This window comes from Enhydra lutris, unplaced genomic scaffold (genome assembly GCF_002288905.1).
Source record: "Enhydra lutris kenyoni isolate GAN:26980312 unplaced genomic scaffold, ASM228890v2 scaffoldscaffold16, whole genome shotgun sequence".
NCBI classification, from domain to species: Eukaryota; Metazoa; Chordata; class Mammalia; order Carnivora; family Mustelidae; genus Enhydra; species Enhydra lutris.
Window position 1 is genome coordinate 4615578 of NW_019154100.1, and position 25352 is coordinate 4640929.

Genomic DNA, 25352 nt, shown 5'->3' on the forward strand with positions numbered 1-25352 from the left:
TTTTAGTAATTATGTCATAATTTTCACAGTTGAAATTTCCTTAGACATTGCACTTTCTTTATAAGGGAATCCTGATTTTTCTTAATGTTATGGCAAGTCAGGACTTGAACTAGCAGCCTTCTTTTTCTTCTTCTTACTGTGTTTCTTATGCTTCTTTTTCTTTTTTGTTTTTTCCTGTAAAGAGAGTTCCCTGTTAGACATTTCTACAGGAAAATATTAAAATTAAAACAACAATGTTACCACGGTCCTTCTAAGCTACTATATAATTATTTCAAACAATCCAGACAACAAAGGAAACTACTCAGAACATTTCCTGAAAAGTCTCAATAATCGGTATCATATGAGGACTTAAGAGTACTTGTTGATTTTCAAAAAGATATGGAAAAACTCTAAGTCATTAGCACGCAAATGTAGCCTTTGAACAAAATTTCCTATAGAAAATAAATTCTAAGAATAGTGATATAAACTGCTGTATTTCATATTGTATAGTTTCTAAAGGTGAAGAAATTGTAGTTACTAGAAAAAAATCCTCATATCACAGCAAAACACAACTGTTTCTGTAAAAATGACAGTTTTGGGGAACAGATATATTAAATCTGATATTTTTTAAAGTAAACAGAAACAAATTATTATGTCCTGCCTAAACTGGTAGCACTATATTAATTATGAAATTAACTAAAAAAGTGGTAAAAAATAGGGATGTACAGTTGAAAAGTCTACTTAGCTTTTAAGTAAAACAGATGCTTTTTCTTTTTTTAAAACATTTATGTAAGCTCTATGCCCACTGTGGGGCTTGAACTCACAACCCCAACACCAAAAGTTGTATGCTACACTGACTGAGCCAGCCAGGCACTCAGATGCTTAATTTTTAGAAGTCTAGGAAAAGTAATCAAATTGTGACTGGATAGAGAGCTAAAATTTTGCTGAACTCTGACTCTTGTGACTATTACCGATGTAGAAGAGAAGGCAAAACTTTTAGAAACAGATATTTAGAAAGGTGGTATCAAATGACAGACTTGTTGATATTCACCAAGAAAAGAGACATGTTAAGATAGCAAAGGAGAGTTTCCTATCCATTTCCTTATCAATTACAACTTTCAACAATTCCTCCGCCCCTCTCAAACGTCTCTACCACTTAGTGGCTCTAAGCTAACTTTCATCATTCTTGTCATGAGAAGCTCAAGTACACAGGGAATCTTACCAAGAGTCCCAAATCTTGTATTTGGGTCTTTAAAAAGTAAGTTTCGGGTATAGGTTACTTTTTCATAAAAGGACAGCACTACTCTCTTTTTAAAATACTTTTCTTGGGGTGCCTGGGTGGCTCAGTGGGTTAAAGCCTCTGCCTTCGGCTCAGGTCATGATCCCAGGATCCTGGGATCGAGCCTTGCATTGGGCTCTCTGCGGAGCAGGGAGCCTGCTTCCTCCTCTCTCTGCCTGCCTCTCTGCCTACTTGTGATCTCTGTCTGTCAAATAAATAAATAATCTTAAAAAAAACAAAAAAAAACCAAACTTTTCTTCTTGGCTTCCACGACACCTCCACCTGCTGCTTTCTTCTATCACAAAGAGCCCTTCAACTCCTGTGCTGTTCATCTTCCTCTGCTTGACCTTTCAGGGTTTCCTTTCTTTTCCACATGGCTCTCTATCTCCCATGCTATAAAAACCACTTACATACCAAATCTTCGTATCCAGTCCTATGCTCTGAACTCAAGACTGTGAATTCCACCTGGATACCTAACAGGTATATCTAAAATTACCATAAACAATGCTTAATTTTTCTCTCCAAACCCTCTTAACCATCTTAGTAAACAGCACCTCTAATTGGTCCTCTTACTTAAGGCGAAGAATCTAAGCTACATTTGACTCCACTTTCTGCCTTAACTCCACTCTCTACATCCAAAGCAGCAAGCAAGCCCTACCATCTAAGTCCACAACGCATCTCAAATCCATCAGGCTAGTCCATCTCCATCACGACCACTGTGATATAAACACCACCATTCCTCACCTCTGTCCACTCCACCTCCTCTGTCAAAGCTTTCTAAAAATATAAAGTTGGTTCAGGTCACTTCTTCGTTTAAAACACTCAAAACAGCTTCCCAAAGCATTCTGATTAAAACCCAAACACCTTGCTTGTGATATGGCCTCTGCTTACTTCCCCACCTCACTGTACTCCTCTTTATCTACTAGATATAAGCCATGCTTACCCCTTCAGTTCCTCAAACAAATCAAGCTCATCCCTACCACAGGTCCTTAGCTCTTCTGTTTAGGATATTGTTCTTTTGAAATTCACATGGTTAGCTCTTTCTGATAAATCCTTCCCTCCCCAAAGCCACTCTCACAAGTCACCCTCTCATCTATCTTGTATTCCATTAGAACAGCACTATCAACACCAATGGCGCCTGCAGAGAGATGCTTAATAAACACATGAGCTGAATGCATGAAACAGTGGAGTACGCAAGTACAAGTCAAAATGGTCCAAAATTAATTAATACTATGCCTTAATTAATCTGAACCAAAGACCAAAGCAGTCTTCACTCAAATTATCTTTCCATTCAGAAAAAAAGTCTCTTAAATGTCACCTTGGTCTTGAAGTATATAAAATGCTACTTCTGAGTCATATGTTACCAGAGAAGGACCCTCATTTTAAGAGTGAGGGAAATTCTGGGAAGGGGAAGTTACCCTCAAACTTACAAAAGATGCTGTTCTTACTTTTCTTTCTTCTTCTTTTTTTTTTTTTTTTAAGATTTTATTTATTTATTTGACAGAGAGAGAGAGATCACAAGTAGGCAGAGAGGCAGGTAGAGAGAGGGGGGGAAGCAGGCTCCCCACTGAGCAGAAAGCCCGATGCGGGGCTCGATCCCAGGACCCTGAGACCATGACCTGAGCCGAAGGCAGAGGCCCAACCCACTGAGCCACCCAGGCGCCCCTGTTCTTATTTTTCTTTTACCTGTTCCTAACAAAATGCCTTCAAAGGCCATCACCCAAACTTACACTGAGTTCTCCTAAATGACTAATGATACGGTCTGAAATTACTCTTTGATAATCTATTATCTAACTTTCCCTAGGTTGGTCCGCTTCTCATTTGGTTACCACTGCCATTTTTCTTATTCTCCTCTTCCTTCTTTCTCCTTTTATACTTCTTCGTCTGCATAATAGCAGAGCTGGCTTTAGAAATGGTGAAACAATCATCTTTATTACTGAAATATTTATGTTGTCACATTCCTGCTTTTTCATCGCAACCTGGGCTTAGAGATGCTTTTTCTGCTAAATGTTAAATAAGGGCTTCCTTATATTCCCTTCCAGCACCTAAAAACCCAATGAGGCTTGGCCAACCTGGAAGTCACTACTATTAAGGATGGAGGGAATCACCATACCTAGTATTTCATACTACAGCTTAAAAAGGTCAAATTAAAGTTCAATTTTTCATTTCTAACAGTGCCGAATATGGAACAAAATAAAATGAAATACTGAATAAAATACTGAAATAGAAACAGAGATGTTTGCTACCAGGATATTCTTTTCTCCAGAGCCAATTTAACTTGCTCCAATGCACTAAGTAAAGCTCAACACCACACTTTTCCCAAATAAATATTTATTTGGCCCCAGTAAATGAAATCCTGTTTTACCATGATTCATTTTATATTAAACAAAAAGAGCTACCACTATTGTCATGTAAAAAAATAAGTGATACTTGCTATTACTTTTTCTCGTTCTTCACTGCTTTTCTTCTTTTTCGCTCGTACCTAAAAAGTTTGAATTTTTGTTGAGAAGACAAATATGTAACTTGTACTCAAGGCATTTTTTCATCCCCTAATGTGCCTTACAGCTTTAGAATTTATGCGTAAAAACATTTTGATGATACCGCAAACCTGTTATTTCATAATGACAAGTCAATGAGAAACATTTAAAGGAAAGAAAATTAAGATTTTTTAATATCTAGAGGGCTTCCTTATATTCCCTTCCAGCACCTAAAAAACCCCAATGAGGTACAGTGGATAAAAAGTATGAGCTCTGAAATAAAACAGACCAAGCTCTGAATCCTACCTCTGCTATGTACTACCCTCAGTTTCCCCATCTGTAAAATCGAGGTAATATCCACCCTCTAGTGAAAGTGCCTAGAATAAAGTTAAGTATTTCTCTTACTGTATGGTGTTCCGTCAATGGTAGCTATACGCATAGTGTACTCAGTATAAACCAAATGATTAAAACCCTTTTAAGTAACACTCATTACACCATTAGAATTTTAACCTTTAGAAGTGTGAATTTAAGACTAAATTGAAAGTTGGTAAAGCTCACGTATATTTACAGTCTAAGTGTAACATATATTAAGTGCTCTAGAAAACACTTAGGAAATTATTATTTCTTACTGTTATTCTTGTCATAACAATGACTGGAGATGGTGGTAGCTGTGCTGCATCCACGTTTAGCAAGACCAAGACTGGGGATGCTGTCATGTGATGTCCAAGACAGCCAGACAGCTCTAACATGACTTCTAGACAGCTTGCCAGTCATATAATAAACCTACTTGTAATACAGAAAAGACTATATTTTGTTTCATTCATTCAGAGCTTTACTGAGAATTGTTAACCGTTTTGGAAAACGTCACTGATGACAAAGCCGCTGTACGGTCTGGAAGGGCATATGTAATGTACCTGCAACAGCCTGAATTTTGTCGTATCTTAAGATTTGATGTCTTCTAGTTATCACACTCAAACATTTATGAACTGAAATATAATTTAGTAAATCTATACACTAATATTTTTTTATATTTCTTTTTAAAATGTGTTAGGGGATATTAATATAAAATGTGAAGATATATATACACACACACGCACACACACTGCAAGTTTCAATTCATTTCAATTTCATTTCAGGGGGCATTACAAAATGTTGCTACAAAAGGTGGGTAATAGCCCCTATTTTACAAACGAGAAACTAAGTCCAAGAGAGAAATACTTTAAAGACGATAACTTGCAGACCTAAAATTAACTAAGAATAGAGTACAAATAAAATCTAAGATAGGAATATCAGAGCTGAAAAGGACTACAGAGACTACAGAAACTAATTCTACTTCCTCACTTTATAGATAGGGAAAAAGATCATGCCAACATTTCTGTTCTATCTCATCACTATTCTCCTCCCTCACTAGTAATAGCTCCAAACAAAAACAAGGGAATGCTGGGTTTCAATACAGTACACATCAAACAACATCTGTGATGTAATCAAAATACTAGTACAGGAAAAAGTAACTATTAGAAGAAAAATAAAATAGCTCAGAATAGAGATTTGTAAATATGGTTAATTACCATATTAGCTATATAATCAACTTCTAGAAAATGCAAAAATCATTCTGAAATGGAACTTCCATTTCTTTTTCACAGTGCACATACTAGAGAAGTGAGTAAATGGAATATTCATGAAGTATTTCTTTTTTATTCATTTGTATTTATTAAAAACAAACATTTTAAAGTGAAGAAAGTGAACTTACCTCCTCAATATGATCTGATTCTGATAAGGACTCAGATGATAAAGGTTTATCTTCAGAATATATCTTTCTCTTTTTGCTCTGTCCTTTAATGTCCTAAGAAAAATAAATACATGTACCTTGACTCAAAAAGATGTAAGGCTATGCCACGCAAGTTTTGTTTCTAATTAACAATTTTCCAATTATCACACAAAAAAATTTGCATTTTAGAAATGTCTTATAGTTGGCTGCTCCCATATTAGGGGCATAGATATTTAAAATTGTTAGATCTTGTTGGACAGACCCTTTGAGTATGATATAATGTCCTTCCTCATCTCTTATTATAGCATTTTAGAAATGTCTTAAATTGATGATATTTACCAATTTTCAGTCTTTAATTCCAACAAAGTAATTTTTATTAAATAGCCTGAAAAGAGATAATTACATGTAAATTGAGATGTAATATCCTTATTTTCTTTTTTTAAAAAAATGTTTATTTATTTAAGTAATGCGTATACCCAATGTGGGGCCTGAACTCATGACCATGAGATCAAGAGTCGGATGCTCTTCCAACTGAGCCAGCCAAGTGCCCTCTGATTTTAATTAAACTCTAACATGTCTTAAGAGACCCTACAGATGGTATAAGATTTGAGTCCCTTGTATTCTGTTTTGTTTCTACCCAGTGTTGGATCAGACAGGCCTAGTGCTGCAAAAAAGAAAAACAATGGGTAATTATTTGTGATCTAAAAAGATCTCTACACAGTAATAATTCCTTTCATGCATTACGAGTGTTAAATTCACATTAAAATAATCTTCATCTCTAAGTATTTTTAATGATGAGAAAACATATAATTCTGGGGAAGAAGAGAGACTAGAGGAGTACTTAGGGACTTAAATATATATACTGAGGAATAAACATTTCAAAACACCTGAAGGAAGTATGGCAAAAGTTAAGGTTTTTAAAAAAGATTTATTACTTGAGAGAGAGAGAGAGAGAGAGAGAGAGAGAGAGAGAGAGAGAACAAATGGTGGGGAGGGGAAGAGGGAGAGAGAGAAAGGGGGCAGCAAACTCCCCACTGAGCGTGGAGCCAGAGGTGGGGCTTGATCCCAGATCTGAGATCATGACCTCAGCCGAAACAAAACCAAGAGTTGGGACGCTCAACTGACTGGGCCCAGGCACCCCAATGTTAAGATTTATTAAAACTTCACAGTGGATGTGCTGGTTGTCATTTTGTTATTTTCCATATACTTTTTCTGTATGTCTGAATAGTTTATACAACAAGACAAAAAAATACCCCACACAATGAAAAAAAATACTCACTACCCAATTGTACAGAAAAAATATATAAACTTTATATACCAGGAAGCCAATTTTGAAGATTAAACAAAAGATCACATAGAAAATAAACTAATAGTGATCTGTATTACAGGTGATTTAATTTTATTTCTGCAAATATGTTTATAATTTTGTTATAAATGATAAATGCTCACTGTAAGCAAATTCACCTGAACCCTGCTACCAGAGATTAAACATCATGAAGATTTTTGGAAACATCTCGCTATGTGTACATTTATAACTTTATATAGATACTTGCTATTTGGAACCTGCTCTTGTCATCCAATCCTTCCATGCCAACTACATCATCATTTACGGCTGCCTCTGATATTCACTGAAAGCATATGCCACAATTTACTTAACCCATGTTTTTCTGGATGGCAGCTATACATAGGGGCTATTTGCTATTAAAAAAAGTTGATGTGGAGTGAAGGGTACATGAATGCAAAAATCTTTACCTAATAATGTCTAAATCAAAGACCAAAGTAGCTTTTACCCAAATGATTTACTTACTCTCCCACCCCCCACCCCTAATGGTTTATTTCACTCCTTTAGGAATCACACTTTACCAAGAAACCTCTGTTTCAGGATTTTATCAATCATATAAATCTCAAGATTACTGGAATACAGTCCATATTTTCTTTTAGAACTGCCTAAACACGGATTTTACTTTTTCTGTGTAAGTGAAGTATCAATTTTCAAATTAATAAAGATTAGTTTTTAATTATGTATTTCTAGTAGTTTTTCCTAAATCTGTTCATTATATTTAAATTTTATTCATGATTTATTGATTTTTTTTTTGTGATCTCTTTTTGTCATTAAGTATTAAAATTATGTGGTCAAAGTGTTTTGAGTTTTGAGGCATGGGTCTTCCCTACGCCAATATTACAGTCACCCTCACCCCTGTTTTTCTCTAGTTATACTTTCATACATTTAAAACTGACTTATCTGTGATTTATTTGGCCTTGAGGGTCCAGTTTTATACTTTCCAGCTGGCTAATCATTTTGTCCTAAGAAAAGTCTTTTTTTTTTTTTTAAAGATTTTATTTATTTGACAGAGAGAGACACAGCAAGAGAGGGAACATAAGCGGGGGAGTGGGAAAGGGAGAAGCCGGCTTCCCACTGAGCAGGGAGCTGGACACGGGCTCAGTCTCAGGACCCCAGGATCGTAATCTGAGCTGAAGGCAGATGCCTAATGACTGAGCCACCCAGGCTTCCCAAGAAAAGCCACTTTTATCATACATTAAACCCACAAATACTTACAAGTTTTTACTTGGGCTCTACACTGCTCAACTGCTTCCTCCCCGCCCCATTCCTTACCATACCACACTGTCTGATGCTTAAAAAATACTTAACATCTAGTTAGGGTAAGTCATACCCAGGAACGTTTATTAAATCTTCACGTGCTTTTCTGAATAGATTTGCATAATTTTCTTCAAATAAGTCCTGATCAGTTCTTCAAATTTTTCCTATATATTCTTTGTTACTGTTAGAAATGGGATATTTTCGGGTGCCTGGGTGGCTCAGTGGGTTAAGCCTCTGCCTTCGGCTCAGGTCATGATCCCAGGGGCCTGGGATGGAGTCCCGCATGGGGCTCTCTGCTCAGCAGGGAGCCTGCTTCCTCCTCTCTCTCTCTGCCTGCCTCTCTGCCTACTTGTGATCTCTCTCTGTCAAATAAATAAATAAAATCTTAAAAAAAAAAAAGAAATGGGATATTTTCTTCCACTGTTAGTTATTACACTAAATTTTCACAATTTAAAAATGAGTTGAAAACAATGACTGATATATGACTTACAATTACACCCTCTTAAAAAAAGATTTATTTTAGAGGCAGAGAAAGCACACGAGCATGGGCTGGGGGAGGGGCAGTGGGAGACGGAGAGAGAAAAATCCTCAAGTGGACTCCCTGCTGAGTGCAGAGCCCAGGGCAGGGCTCAATCCCAGGATCCTGAGATCATGACCTGAACCAGAGCTGAGAGTCAGATGCTTAGGACTGAGCCACCCTGGTCCCCTTAAAATTACACCCTTTTTGGTAACACTCTACATTAACTATACCGGAATTAAAATAAAAAACTTAAAAAAAAATATATTACCCAGGGAGAACAATTATACCCTTTTAAAATTGTAACAGACATTCTAAACAAGATTAAGAGAAGCCATGGGCCAAAAAAATGTTCATTATGTGTATAAAAGATGAGTAGTATCCAAAATATGAAACTCCTGGGTCGCCTAGTATCATAGTCGCTTAAGTGTCCCACTCTTGGTTTTGGCTCAGGTCGTGATCTTAGGGTCATGAGATCAAGCCCGGCTCTGGGTCCATGTTCAGCATGGAGTCTGCTTAAGATTCTCTCCCTCCCCTCCCCCAAGTCTACTATGTCCAAGTGACATATTATATGACTGCCTTTAAATGATACTGGGGGGGGGGACCCAGACCTGTCCCAAATCTCCATCTCTCTCTCTGTGGTCCACAGTGTCCTGGTCAAGACTACCCAGGAGAGAATCATTCTTCAACTTGCCCCCCATAAGGCAAGCCTCACCCCAGCTGCACACCCATTGCCCAGCACAGCTACGAGGGGATTAGCCTGGCCAGCTCTTGGCGCTGTGTGAAAGCTTCTACTGAAGCTCTTCCATGTAGAACCAAAACCACCTACTTGTTGGGTGGTTCTTACTAAAAAATCAGACCTAAGCTGTACAGTCTATAAAAGAACGTCAGTGTTCTAGTCTAAAAAAAAGGTGAGGGAAGGGAAGCAATCAGCAAAATCTAGAATATAGGAAACTCTACTGTTCTCTTAAAAAATACATTTCAAGAGGAAAATTTTAAAAGGGGGGAAAAGTTATAAATTAAAGGAGACTTATGAGATTTAATAATCAGATGCCATCTTAGAACTTGCCTGGATCATGACATAAATCAACCATAAAAAATTTTTATGAAAAAGGAGGACATTTTGAAATGCTTTTATTGTATTTGAAATTATTGTGAAAATGTTAATATGCAATAGTACTGTTTAATTTTTAAACATGGTCTTATATTTTAAAGATAAATACCAAGTATTTGTGGGTAAAGTTAAAATTAAAAAAAGAGGTGGGGGAAGAAGCAGTGTGAGGGTTTCATGGTAAGCTTTTTTAAATCTGTTGAATATGCAATGTTAATGTTACCTTTCATTTGTCTTACCGTTAGCAAAAAGCAACTGGCTTTCCAAAGTGATACTATTAATACTATTCTATGTAAAAAACACAAAGGATAATTTGCCTCCTATACCGGATTCATAAATAGCAAGCAGGATTGTTTAATTCCAATAAATTCCCTTTGTTTTAAAATAAATAAGTGCATTTTTAAGTAATCTCTACACCCAACATGGGGCTCAAATCTACAACCCCAACCAAGATCAAGAGTCCCATGGTACAATGACTGAGACTGCAGGTGCCCCTGAAGTTCCTACTTTTGATTCACAACAATAAAACAAAACAAAATAAACAATGCATCCAGAATATGTAAATTCACAGAGCTGAAAAGCAGATTAGAAGTTACCAGGGGATGCAGGGGAAGGAAGAATGGGAATTAGTTAGAGTATGGGTTGTTTTTAAGGGGGTGATGAAGTTTTTAAACTAGAGAGCTGGTCACTGCACAACACTGTACATACACAATATTCCTTCCTCCATATTGTAATTTTAAAATGGTTAATAGCATATTATGTAAATTATACTTCAGTTTAAAAAAATATATAAAAATACTGAGTAAAATATAGTAACTCTGGTCTATAGTTTCCTTTCATCAATAATTGCTTTCTTTAGGTTTTTAAGAACAGAAAAAGATTTTTCTCTAAGATTTTGTTTATTTTATTTATTTGAGAGAGAGAGAGAAGAAGGGGGAATGGCAGAGGGAGAGGATATTGAGCCCCACTGAGCAGGGAGCCTGATGCGGAGCTCCATCCCAGGATCCCGGGATCATAACCCAAGCCAAAGGCAGAGGCTTAACCAACTGAGCCACCCAGGTGCCCCAATTTTCTGATTTTTTAACCTTTGATAATGAATTCAATAAATAATTTCCTTAAGTCAACACAAAATGCTATAAAAGCAAAAGAAATTTCTTAAAATTAAAAGGAAGAACACATTACTGTTAATTTCTAGAAATAAATGAAGTATTTTATGATAGATTAAAATAAAATTATAATTACCTTTTCCTTCTCAGTTGCATCCTTTGACCTTTTTTTCTTTTTTAAACTATCCTAAACAAACAAACATATATATACATATCAATTTGAAATGTAAGAGAGAGAGCGTAAGGACAAAAACAGCAAAAAGGTGATTTGCTCTAGGACTGAAAAAAGTTTATTTCAATACCAGAACTTTATTCTGAAAATAAGGGAAATGTATGTCACATATATATGTATATGCTTGTAAGGCAATAAGGCTTCTTTTTTTTTTTTTTTTTAAGATTTTGTTTATTTAACAGAGAGAGAGAGATCACAAGTAGAGAGAGAGGAGAAAGCAGGCTCCCTGCTGAGCAGAGCCCAATGCGGTGCTCATCCCAGGACCCTGAGGTCATGACCCGAGCCGAAGACAGAGGCTTAACCCACTGAGCCACCCAGGCGCCCCAAGGCTTCTTTCTTTATCTGGTTGTATATCAAATCTATGTATACCAAAAATGATAGACATTGTCTGTAATAACCACAGGGTTTCTTTTAAAATAAGACTTAATGCCATTTGCTTATTTTTGCCTGTGGTGGTCATACGCACTGAGGTTCTCATTCACACTGTCCTCAGAAATCCCCCCCAAAATTTATCTAGTTCTTAAATCTGTTGAATATGCAATGTTAATGTTACCTTTCATTTGTCTTACGGTTAGCAAAAAGCAACTGGCTTTCCAAAGTGATACTATTAATACTATTCTATGTAATTTAATTTTGATTTTCCTACTCTCCCTATAAGGAGGAAAGGTGAGAATTTCTGCTTCTGATTCTTTCAGTTTTAGCCATTAACGTCCCTGAGTCTTCCCCATCCATAAAATCAATGAGGATTGTTGAGAGAATTAAGCTAACATGTCAAGTGCTCAGAACTGTGCCTAACACATACTAGGCATCTGACAAAGATTAACTATCCATATTAGACGGACTCGTCTGTCTTAAAAGACAAAGAGAAAACCACATTTACTAACAACTTTCTAGATGTCAGGCATTTTGTCAGAAGAAATCATACTAGGACAAGTAGAGATCTGCCCCCAAACGAGTTGCTTTGTTCTCCTAGGGTTTTAGAACAGTGTTTGTAAAACTGTGGTCCAAAGACAGGCCTGTATCAGAATCACAGGGGACAAATGTTAAAAATGTAGACTTCTGAACCTAAAGCAGACTTACTAAATCAGACTCTCTCGACATGAGGCCTAGGAATCTACACTGCTATTGCAACCTGCATGTATTTCTTATTACCACACATGTTTCAGAGCCAATTATGTTTCACAGTTCTGGACATACAGAGCAGATTAGGTATAATGGAAAGGACACTGGACCAGATAGTAGAGTATGTTTTTTCCTCTGAACTCTCACTTCTATATGAAAATGGGAAAAATAATGTCTGCCATGTTTATTATAAAAGCTGTCATGGAAATGCTGAGACATGAAGGCATACGTGGAAGTATTTAGAAAACAGTAAAATCCCATATATAAGATATTAAGTTTATCAATTGAGTGGCACAGTCCATCAAAGTACAAAAAATAGCATCTCATTTGTAAACTGACAGCAATTTAAGACAGGATGATCTAAAAGGGGGAAAAAAATGTGTTTGTTATCCAAAATGTTGCTGATTTTACCTTACTGTCCGATTCAGTTTCTGACATGGAGCTTTCAGAAGATTTATGTGAACGGTTCTTCTTTTTCTTTTTCCTTTTTCCTTGTTTTTTGTCCTATATAAAACATTTTTAGAAACATTTGCTTTCTCTTTCAAAAATATAATCGATGCATTTTATTAATACCAAAACTTTATCAATGAACAAAGCTTAAATGAAAGAACCAGTTTGCAAGTGCATGTTTTACTTAATAATTTTTTAATCAAATTCTATGCCCATGCGGGGCCTGAGCTCACAAACCCAAGATCAAGAGTCATGTGCTCTACTGACTGAGCCAGCCAGGTGCCCCATTCATAAGTAATGCTTAAAATGTAACTTATATTAACCTTCCTGCTTTATAAAAAAAGTCAAGTAATTTAAATCACATGTAACCTCTAGTATCTAGTCAAATAGCATTTTAGATTTTTAGACTCCATTTCTTTTACTGATGTTTTTAAAGAGAATAAGACAAATTTAGGAATATATATATATATTTATATTTAAATATATACTTAAATATCTAGTTATTTATTCATATCAGTGCTCTCAGTTATGGATAATTAACCAAAACCTGGAAGCCAAAGTTTCTAACAGGTATTTCATAATGGATTTCCTCTTGTCATTAAAAAAAAACAAAACCTAGAGATTATTATTTCATAAACCATTACAGGCAAGTCTTACCTCATCTTCAGAATCTGAAGAACTGCTGGAAGAATCAGAGCTTGATGAAGAAGAAGATGAATACTTGACCAAGCACAAAATAATTAAAGCTTGTGAGATGCAGGAATTATTTTTCTTATCACTAAGTCTCTCAAATACTTAACGAAATCAATCTAGTGGTCTGAGAGATCTACTCAGATGCCTTAAATATTAAAATGTCAAATATCACACTCCCCACACTCCCTCATATACACGAAAAAGGCTCAACAAAGTAATGTCAGATATGCCAATGGTAATCAATGTTCCCTCTTTCTCTCCCTGACAGCAATAAAGTTACCAGGATATAAGGAGGTAAGTGCTTTTCTTTATACTGCTAATAGAATAAAACCCACCCATAACTACTAAAGGACTTCAAGACTCCTTGACTCATTTACAGTTAACATACAGATCATAAAAATTATTCTTACTTTTCTTGTAGGCTCTTAATTGTAACATTTAGAAAAATGGAAAACTTTTGCTCACCCTACCAGATTTCTTCTTTTCTTTTTTCTTTCTCTAAAAGCAAACAAATAAAAGTACAAATCTAAATAAGTTGATGTGAGTTTTTAAAATTATCTATTGACAGTAGTACACAGATTATGAAAACCCAGATAGGACATTAAAAACAGCATTAAGCTCAAATGGCATTACCTGTCTTTTTTTGGATGAGCTCTCACTTCCACTTAGTAACTTCTCCCTGTGTTTTTCTAGTTCTTTCTTCCAGTTCTGCAAAAAGGTTATAAACACCATCAGAGGCTATCTATCCCCTTGTAATACACCTGATATAGACAGCCACTACTTCCTTTCCTCTGTCCTCTACTACCTCTCACCATCTTGGCCTCTAAGTACAGGGAAAAGTACAGGTGCCAGAACCCTGTCACCAAAAGACCCTTTACTAGCTCTTTTCTCCTTTACGAGCTCTTTTCTTTCTTTCTTTCCTTCCTTCTTTTGAGAGCATGAGTGGAGGTGGGGTGGAGAGTGGGAAGGAGAGGGAGAGAGAATCTTAAGCAGACTCTGCATGGAGTCTGAGGTGGGGCTCGATCTCACAACCCTGAGATCGTGACCTGAGCCAAAATCAACTCAGCCGCTTAAGCCACTGAGCCACGCAGGCACCAGCCACACTAGTTCTTTTCTTTAAAAAAAAAAAAAAAAAAAAAAAAGATTTTATTTATTTTATTTATTTATTAGAGAGAGTGCTTGTGCATGCAAGCAGGGAGAGGGATAGAGGGGAAGGGAGATGGATAAGCAGACTCCCGCTGAGCCTGAAGCCTGACATGGGGCTCAATCCCTAGACCCTGAGATCATGACCTGAGCTGAAATCAAGAGTTGGCCACCTAACTGACTGAGCCACCCAGGCACCTGGCCCCACTAGCCCTTCTCGAAGAGGGTATTAAAGAGTGGGAGTTCTACACTATATATTGAGAGGAGTAGTCAGTATTATCAGTGAGGCTGAGAACTTTTTCTTTTTAACGAAGATGGTTAGATTCTATTTCCAGACAGTAAAAGCTGAATTTATCTATCCATCCATCCATATATATTTTTAAAAGATTTAAAGTAATCTCTCTACCCAACATGGGGGCTCAAAATCACAATCCTGAGTTCAAGAGTTGCTCACTCTACTGAATGAGCTAGCTAGGCAACCCTGAATTAATCTACATTGTAGCTGAAATACTACACACGTTTGTAATCAAAACAGGCAAACATCATGGAAATCTCAGGGTAATATGAGCACACGGGGGCATGGGAAGCTAAAGAGAAGTCAATTTTAGAAAACCCAAGATGACATAAATTAGTAATATGGTTTTCCTCTTTTTATTTTAAAGAAATCATACATTTAGGGTGCCTATTTTTTCAAACAAGTACTATTTACAAACCTCATTCATTTTTTCTTCAAATTCAGCCAATGCCTTGGAGCCTTTCTTTTTCTTTTCTAATTGTTCTTTCACTTCTTCCCTTAAAAAATAGGAAATAAGTAAGTTTTCAAGCAATTCCTATTAGAGGTGGATGCTTACAAACAGAACAAAAATTTCATAAATAAAAATTTCTTAATATCCTAATAAACCTCCATTTCAGTGTTGATATGTTTAAAATTATTTTGCTCACATCCTCCTTAATCAAATATTATGAATACACTCTGTCAGATACCACTGATCATTCCTTTTCTAAGTATGGATTTTAAGAGCTAATACACCAAACATCTGAGCACTTACATACAAGTGGCACTGTTTTTAATACATGCTACTTTAATCCTAATAATCCTGTGAGAAAACACAGTATTATTACTCCTATTTTACAGAAAAAGAAGGGAAGCTTGAGGACGGTATAAATTCTGCTTCGATTCCCAAAGCTAGTAGTTTCAGTGTTAGGGTGAGCTAAAGTCTATTTAAACTACTATTTTTATACTAAACATTAATTTTATAATGCACCTCACATACTGGACAGAAGAGTTGATACAGCATGCCTGACAGCTTATTCCTAGAAAGGCCCATTTACGAGTTTAGCCCTGGCTGGCATCTGGGAATTTGGATTCTGGAAAGGTCCTTACCATTCCCTCGTAAGAGTAGCTCACTGTACGAATACTACTGTTGAAGGTGATCACCTGCATTTCTTCTGGGAGTCTGGAATTTTGACACCTGATAGGCAGAGGCTGACCAGTCCCCAATAAAAGCCCTGGGCACACGGAGTCTCTCTCACAAACTCCCCTTGTTGGCAACATCTCATATGTGTTAAGACAACTCATTGCTGAGGTTCTAAATGCATCCTATGTGATTCCACAAGAGAAAAAGCCGTACAAGTCTGAGCCTAGTCTCCCCGAGACTTCACCCCATGCTCCTTTTCCCTTTGTCGACTGTGGCTGGTACACTCTGTAATAAACTTATCCAAAAGTACATCTATCTGGGAGTCCTTCTACCTCTTTAGAGGTAGAGAAGAGAACGGTATGAAAGGTTATCTGGTAGCTATACAGGATGGTGGGTTCTCAAATACTTGCTTTACAGTTATGCATGATGCATGTGTTTCATACACTGACAAGAAAGCACCTATGAACATCACTTCAAAAATTATGTTTGTGACAGCTGATCTGCAAGCAGTAAGAGTTGTAACAGTAACCTTTAAAAAAATTTACGAAAACCTTATAAATGTCTAAATTGTTTTACAAATACCAGGTAGGCCTTGGTCGATTCAGATAATCTTGGATCGTTGGCCCCGAAGACTGGATTGGACCCCTTGATCTGGCCATTGCTATTGGATTCATATAGGCCTTGAGGAAAGAATAAAATTAACTCAATTAAAAAAATAAAAATGCAAATGCTCATTTACTCACCAAGCATGCTTTATTATAAATGCATACTATGTCTAACTAAGCATGAATAATCTGACTAACCAAATTTTTGTTATAAAAAATAAATTTAATGGTCTACTAAGTCTCACAAGTTTGGGAGATGAGTAATATCGCTATTTCACAGAAAAAAAATGTTTTTCACCAGAGATTTAATGAAAATAATAGTGATACCTCTTTCTTACTGTAAGATTACTTTATAATGTCTTCTCCTAAAGCCCGATAACCCTGTAAGACTGTAACACTATGCTCACTGGCAAAGGAAGAAACTTAGTTGTGAAGAAGTTAAAGATCTTTTTTTTTTTTTTTTAAGATTTTATTTATTTATTTGACAGACAGAGATCACAAGTAGGCAGAGAGGCAGGCAGAGAGGAGGAAGCCGACTCCCTGCTAAGTAGAGAGCCCAATGCGGGGCTCGATCCCAGGACGCTGGGATCATGACCTGAGCCGAAGGCACAGGCTTTAACCCACTGAGCCACCCAGGTGCCCCTAAAGATGTAACTTTAAATTTATTGCTTAATCTACTGTATCTTTTATCTCAGAAAGTACTATGCCATGCTGATGGCAATTTGACTTGCCAACTGCTGACACCAAAAAATTAAATTATGCACAGACAACAAAAGAAAAAAAAAACAGATAAAGAGGACTTTATAAAAATTAAAACATTTGTGTATCAAAGAACACTACCAAAAGAGTGAAAAGACAATCCACAGAATGGAAGAAAATATTTGCAACTCATACATTTAATAAGGAATGAATATCCAGAATGCATAAAGAAATCCTACAACTCAACAGCAAAAAACCCAAATGATCCCAGTAAATGTGCAAAGGACCTGAATAAACATTTCTCCGAAGAAGATATTCAAATGTCCAAGAGCACATGAAGAGACGTTCAACTCACCAGTCACTGGGGAAATGCAAATCAAACTACAATGAGATGCCACCTTGCACCCATTAGGATGACTATTGTCAAAACCAGAAAATAACACATGCTGTCAGAAAGAGGGAGAAACTGCAATCTTTACACATTGCTGGTGAGAATATAAAAGGGTGCAGCTGTCATGGAAAAGTTGGTTTCCTCAAAAAGTTCAATAGAGAATGACCAGACGATCCAACGATTCCAACTCTAAGTGGAACTGAACAATAACTGAAAGCAGGGATTCAAACAGATACTTGTACACTCCTGTTCACAGCAGCATTATACATGACAGCCGAAAGTGAGAACAATCCAAATATCCATCTACTGATAAATGGATAAACAAAATGTGGCACATACACAAAATGGAGTATTACTCAGCCTCAGAAAGAAATGACATTTGTGAGCCTGGGTGGCTCAGTCAGTTAAGCATGTGACTGTTGATTTCAGCTCAGGTCCTGATCTCAGGGTCATGAGACTGAGCTCTGCATCTGGCTTTGTACTGGACCTGGAGCCTGTTTAAGATTCTTTCTTTCCCTCCGTCCCCCACTTAAAACAAAAAGAAAAGAAAAAAGAAATGAAATTCTTAATAGGCTACAACATGAATGAACCTTGCTAACATGCTAAGAGAAACATTCTAGACATAAAATGACAAATCTTATATGGTCCAACTTATATGAGGTACCTAGAATATGCAAATTCATAGAGACAGAAAGAAAAAAGGGATTTCCAGGGGCTGCGGGGGATAGGTGATTGGGAGTTATTATTTAATGGGTACAGAGCTTCTTGTTTGGGATGATGAAAAAGTTCTGGAAATGGACAGTGGCAACAGTTGCATAACAGTGTGAATGAACTTAATGCCACGGACTTAAACACTTAAAAATGGCCAAGACAGTGAACTTTGTTATGTTTTTTTCTCCACAATAAAGAACACCCCAAATCGAATTATGCTATGTATATTGCACTTATTATAGCACAAAAACCACATTTTTAGATGCTTTTTTCAAAAAAATATCCAGACAAAATAAAGCAGGCTTCTTTGTTAATGACAGTATCTAACAAAGAGATGTTGTTTTATTAAAATTATTTTAATGCCTGTGTGGCTCAGTTCACATTCACGTTCCCAGGGTCCTGGGATTGAGCCCTGCACAGGGCTCCCTGCTCCTAAGGAAGCCTATTGTCCCCCTCCCACTCCCCTTGCTTGTGTTCCTCTCTTGCTGTGTTTTTCTGTCAAAAAAATAAATAAAATCTTTAAAAAAAAATAAAGATTTATTAGAGAGAGTGCACGAGAGAGAGAGAAGGGGCAGAGGAAGAAGCAGACTCCGTGCTGAGCAGTAGCCCAATGTGGGACTTGGTCCCAGGACCGTGGGATCATGACCTGAGCTGAAAGCAGATGCTTTTTTTTTTTTTTTTTTTTTAAAAAAAGATTCTATTTATTTATTTGTCAGAGATCACAAGTAGGCAAAGAGGCAGGCAGAGATAGAGGGGGAAGCAGGCTCCCCGCTGAGCAGAGAGCCTGATGCGTGGCTTGATCCCAGGACCCTGAGATCACGACCTGAGCCGAAGACAGAGGCCTAACCCACTGAACCACCCAGAGGCCCCTGAAAGCAGATGCTTAACCAACTGAGCCACCCAGCCACCTCTGGTTTTAGAAATTTAACCCAGTCCAATAAGCATTTACAAAAACTCTTTTATTTATTTACTTATTTTTAAGATTTCATTTATTTATTTGAGAAAGAGAGCGTGAGCTGGGGAGGAGCATAGGTAGAGGGACAAGCAGACTCTGCGCTGAGCACGAAGCTCCACACAGGGCTGGATCCCACAATGCCAAGATCATGACCTCAGCTGAAATCAAAAGTTGGATGCTTAACTCACTGAGCCACCCAGGTGCCCCAAAACTCTTCCAGTTTTTAAAAAAATTTATTTTTTTCTTCCACTTTTTAAATAAAAAGAATTGTGGTTGAAAATCACTACTACCAAAGTTGATTTTAAGGCCTTAAACCCATTACTTAATGTTCACAAGGAAGTGAAAGGATGTTAATGTATTTGTTGCATTTTATTTAGCAAAACCTGCGAAAATAACCAATGTTTGCCAAATAACAAATATGGGTTATATATTTCCAGATTTCTCTGGCAGAACAAACAATATAAAACCATTATAAATAACACATACTGAAAACTACTTCCATTCAACTGGATACTGCCTAACTAATTACTTGGGATGAAAAATCCATTAACATAATTTTCTTACAGGCAGGAACTAATGCTAGAGCTCTTAATGTCAGGGATGTTTACAGGATCAGGGCTAGATGTGAGTATTAAATTCAACTCTCTTTACAGAGAGGCATATAGTGACATGTTTTACATCAACAGTTATGTTCTCAAATATTTCATTCAACTGCCTCTGCTAAGAATTTCACTCAGTTCATGTGGAAATATGACAACCAACGGAGGCAGCAATAGAAGAGTTGCTAGCCCTACTAATGACCCTGACAATCCTAACAACCAGAAGCAGGTACAATGTGCAAAGCCAAGCTCATCATTTTTACAATGGGAGATTATCTATTTGTCCATCTAACATCTTCTCATTTCTTTGGCACCATGACATAATTTTAGTAGCAGTTAAGAATAAATTATCTTAAGCTTAAAATTGTAAAAACTGTTCATTTCCAAAGAATGCAAACATATACAAGGATGTTCAAAACTAAATTACTAAAATAGGGAAAATGGAAAGTACACAAAGAGCTATCAAACTGAGATGCATTATAAAGTATACCCTCAAAATCAATACTATGCAGCCACTAAAAAGAGTAGATCTACAGTTACTGATATGGAAAGATGTCCAAGATTTCTCAAATGAAAAGCAAAAGCAAGTTACCAAAAACCAAGATACCATCTTAATAAACAGCTATAAAATTTTTTTAAAAATCCAGATGTACCAAAATGTACAGGGCAAGGTTCACTTTCATCATTTCATACACTGGAGAGATTAAAAACAACAACAACAACAACCCACTACCTTTATAAAAGAAAAACAAAATGGAAAAAAAAAACTACATACAAAAATCATTACAATATTAAAGGTAAACAGAATGAAAAAAATTTAACCACAATGCTGCCAATTCAGAGGGCTGAACTGTCTTCAAGTAAAAGTTGAGTACAGTGGCAACTTTTCACTCTAATTAACCCACTGAGCCACCCAGGTGCCCCTCACTCTAATTAAAAAAAAATTGTGGGGGATCTAGCTGGCTTAGTCAATAGAGCATGTTACTTTTTTTTTTTTTTTAAGATTTTATTTATTTATTTATTTGACAGGCAGAGATCACAAGTAGGCAGAGAGGCAGGCAGAGAGAGAGAGGAGGAAGCAGGCTCCCCGCTGAGCAGAGAGCCCGATGTGGGGCTCGATCCCAGGACCGTGGGATCATGACCTGAGCAGAAGGCAGAGGCTTTAACCCACTGAGCCACCCACGCGCCCCGAGCCATGCTACTCTTGATCTGACTCTTGATCTTGGGGTCATGAGTTTAAGCCTAATTTGGGGCATAGAGCCTACTTAAAAAAAAAAAAAAATCATAACACATTTACCACGTTTGACAGTCTTCAAATATTCTAGCATGTACCTTAAAATTACATCAATTAACATTTCTATGTGCCTTATGTCTATTGTGAAACTGCTTCCCCAAAGTACATACCAGTCTGTCTTAGGGTTTACTTTTCAGGGGAAAATTAAATAGTAAAGTAATATATTCACATGCTAAGGCTATTAATTATAGACGACTTATGGTACTATCACATGAGCTATCTGTCTATGCAATAAGGTTTAACTTTCAAGCTTTTGACCATAAACACTACCCTTAGCCTGCATAAGTACATCCCACATATCTCAATTATTTATTTCAATTGTAACAGCGGTATTTATTAAGTGCATCTTCCGTGTTAGGCTCCTTTGCAAAAACACTTGATGGTCTATGCTCGCAAACAATAAACAACAATGCCTTTTTTTTTTTTTTAAGATTTTTTATTTATTTATTTGACAGACAGAGATCACAAGTAGGCAGAGAGGCAGGCAGAGAGTGGGAAGCAGTATCCCTGCTGAGCAGAGAGCCCTATGCAGGGCTGGATCCCAGGACCCTGGGATCATGATGTGAGCCAAAGGCAGAGGCTTTAACACACTGAGCCACCCAGGGCACCCGCAACAAGGCTTCTTTTTACTATGCACAATAGAAAGGTTTTTAAGACAGAAGAATTAATTTTCTTACAAAGAGAAAGCCTTTTCACATACTGTGTATCAGTATGAAAAACAATATTCTTAATACTAAGGGGGTGAATGGTTAGGCATCAGTTAAAATATAGAAAGTATGCAATTTCTTAAACTGTCTCACTATGACTTAATCACTTTAAATACTGTGATCTTATAAATCAAACACTTGTATTCATATGTAATTAGAAATGTCTGTGGCTTCAAACTGCTGCATGAGTTTGGGTAACAGAAAACAATCTCTTTGAAACTCCGGATATTGGGGCACCCAGCAGGCTCAGTCGGTGGAGCACACAACTCCTGATCTCAGGGGCTGCCAGATCGAGCCCCACGCGGGTGTAGAGAGTACTTAAAAATAAAATCTTTTTTTTTTCCTTAAAGATTTTATTTATTTATTTGACAGAGATCACAAGTAGGCAGAGAGGTAGGTGGAAGGTGGGGGGTAGCACGCTCCCTGTTGAGTAGAAAGCCTGATGCAGGGCTTGATCCCAGGACCCCGAGATCATGACCTCAACTGAAGGCAGAGGCCCAAACCACCTAGCCACCTAGGCACCCCTTAAAAAATAAAATCTTAAAAAAGAAACTCAGGATGGCAAATTGGGCTCAAGGGAATACGTAAGTGGGCAGGTACTAAAAAGGACGCAAGAACAAAATGTGCAGACCTTCATTTGTTACTTTGATTACCTATTTTTACCTAGAGGATATATCTGTTTCAGAGGGCAAAAAGTAACAAGAACATGAGGGAAACTTCTGAAAACAATGGGGACAACCAACCAGTAGCCATCATGAATTTATGAACACTTTACAAATCTTGAGAACTAAAATGTTCAGTTAAAAAAAAAGCTGTTCAAGAATGTACAACACCTATAGCGAACCCTGATGTCAAGCATGGACTACAGGCGAAAATAATGTGTCAAGACAGGTTCATCAATTTTAACAATGCACCACTCTGCAACAGCTTTCAAAGTAGGTGAGGCTGTGCATGACTGGTCCTGGAATATATGGGAGCTCTCAGTACTCAATGCTCAATTTTACTATGAATCCAAAACTGCTCTAAAAAGTAAAGTCTACTTTAAAGAAAAAAAAAAAAAAAAGATTTTAAGTAATCTCTACACGCAAGGTGAGGCTTGAACTTAAAACCCTGAGCTCAAGAGTAGCATGTTCTGCCAACTAAGCCGGCCAGGCGCCCCAAAGCAGTCTTTTTTGAAAACAAAACAAAATCTTTGATGTAGACTTCATGAGTTTTTTAAATTTATTTTTATTTTTTTTAAAGCTTTATTTATTTATTTGACAGAGAGAGAGATCACAAGTAGGCAGAGAGGCAGGCAGAGAGAGAGGGGGAAGTAGGCTCCCTGAGAAGAGAGGGATGTGGGGCTCAATCCCAGGACCCCGAGATGTGGGGCTCAATCCCAGGACCCCGAGATCATGACCTGAGCTGAAGGCAGAGACTTAACCCACTGAGCCACCCTGGCACCCCTATGAGTTTTTTTTAGAAAGCAATTCTATCATCTTTAGGACTATGATTTTACTATCAATGTAAGAAGAAAAAATACCATTGTTTTCAGAGGCAAACAATCCTTTTATTTAAAACCAAGAGTTACGATGTACTGAACTTAGTATCAGATGACCCAAGTTTTGGTCCGAGTTTATACAGTTCCATCTCCTCCTCCATGCGACAAGGAGACTAAACTAGACAATCTGTCTTCTAACTCTTGATTTCATGTTTTCATTCCCACAGCCTTTCAAGTGCAAATAAAAAATCTTACCAGAACACTCTGTGCCATGACAGCATACCAAGTAATAAGCAGAGCCCAGAGTTGTTATCAAAATGTTCTAGTAAATGAAGCTAATTTGAAAAGTTTCAAATGCTTCAAAGGGATATGTAAACCAACACTTTTCCCCAGTAAAAGAAAAACAAAACATCTTCCGTCTCTGTATGAAATGGTATCCAAGGTCTGGTGATTTCTAAACATTCAAACCCTCAGTCATTAAAGAATCGAAACACTCTTAACGCCTCAAACCTAAGGATGCTCCAGCAGAACACCATTTCAACTCTATGAGAATCAGGATATCAGAACAAGGTCTGACCTACGGTCATTCCTTAACCTTGTAAGGCTCACCACTGTGGTTCCTAGACATCTTTGATTATGAAGGCTATATAAAATTAAAACACACCTTTTGAACATAAGAAATGCCCTCATTTCATAAAAGTAAAGCTCTTTTAGCAGCTCCCCCCGCCTGAAAAGGCAATAATCACTGAATACAAAAGTTCATTAAATTTAGTATATTAACTTTAATAACTGCATACATGTATGTAATGCATTTATTTATGTTTTGCTGCTCAGTGGCTAAAACTCTGTCACAGATAAATTCCAGGAACTGTAAGGCTGCAACCTATTATGTTTACCATCCATCCAGTCTGATTTATAATCTGTGGACTTTCCAGACCAAACTAGCAGACATGAAGAACGCCTCCTTCCCCCTCTTGTCAAAAGCACCTTCTCTTTTGAATGCCTTCAGAACCACGAATCTCCATCAAGTATTTCTTACTCTTTCTGCTATTACTTATTCCTGTGTCTCCTTTATCTCATTTACTACAACAACTTTCATGCCAAGCATTCCCTGGCCATCTGCCTTCTGCGGTTTTAACTATTTTGCAAAGTTGTGGAGAACACTGATACCCCTTTAGAGATGAAGAAACTGAAGCTCGGAGAAGAAAAGCAACTCGTCTTGGTCACTCAACTCCCGAGGGTCCAAAACTGACACGCCAGTCCACGCCTGATTCCAAAGACAACTGAGTGCACCCTTCACTCTTACACAGGGCCTACTAGGTGCCAGGTCGTGCTAAGCGCTGAGGACACGAAACCAAATGCTTCCATGCTGGTTCTCAAACGGGAGGCTGCCTGCCGCTAGAACTGGGCGCGCAGCAGGCCCACGGAAAGGAGCCGCGCTCGAGGCCTCCACGCCTCCATCCCACCTGCGTGCGCCCCGCAGGGGCCCGGAGCCAGGGTGGACGATCCCCACGAGAGGGCGAGTCCCGGAGCCTCCAGGGGCCTCAGACTCCGGACGTACACCCAAGAGGAGACGAATTCCTTGAGCCGTTGTGGCTCCAAAAACTGGGTACCGCCAGCCCGAGTGCGGGAGGAGGGAAGGGAGCCAGGAAGCACCGACCCAAGGTGCGGCGGGGTTGAGAAAAAAGGGTGACTGGAGAGAGAAGAGAGGAGAGTGGGGGGCCCAAAGGCGCCAACTGCGTGCGCGGCGCACGCGCGTCTGGGGCCGGCGGGGATGGGGGGAGCTGGGTCGCCCGGCTCGAGGTCCAAGCGCCGCCGCTGACCCTCAGGCCCCGTCGGGAAAAGCAAGGGGCTCCGCTCTCCTGCCGCCGGCTCCCGCGCCGCCCCACTGTTTTTCCCACCGGGTACTCACCACCCGATTGTCCCGCTTCCCCATGGTGCAGGACTGAGCCCACAAACGCCGAGGGAGAAGAGGCCAGAGAGCGGCCGAAAAGGGCCCGCCGGAGGTCCCTCTGCC

The 25352-nt window shown here is 38.0% G+C and overlaps 1 protein-coding gene across 1 annotated transcript; it reads right to left on the reverse strand.

Moving 5' to 3' along the window:
* Positions 1–25352, reverse strand: LOC111147424 (family with sequence similarity 133 member B). Its single transcript, XM_022503432.1, has 11 exons — positions 25248–25352; positions 16477–16574; positions 15190–15268; positions 13967–14041; positions 13799–13831; positions 13298–13360; positions 12602–12694; positions 10973–11023; positions 5486–5578; positions 3693–3740; positions 1–174 (listed from the first exon to the last, which is right to left on the reverse strand). The coding sequence occupies exons 1-11, from the start codon at positions 25269–25271 to the stop codon at positions 88–90; spliced, it is 744 nt and encodes a 247-aa protein (XP_022359140.1). The 5' UTR covers positions 25272–25352; the 3' UTR covers positions 1–87.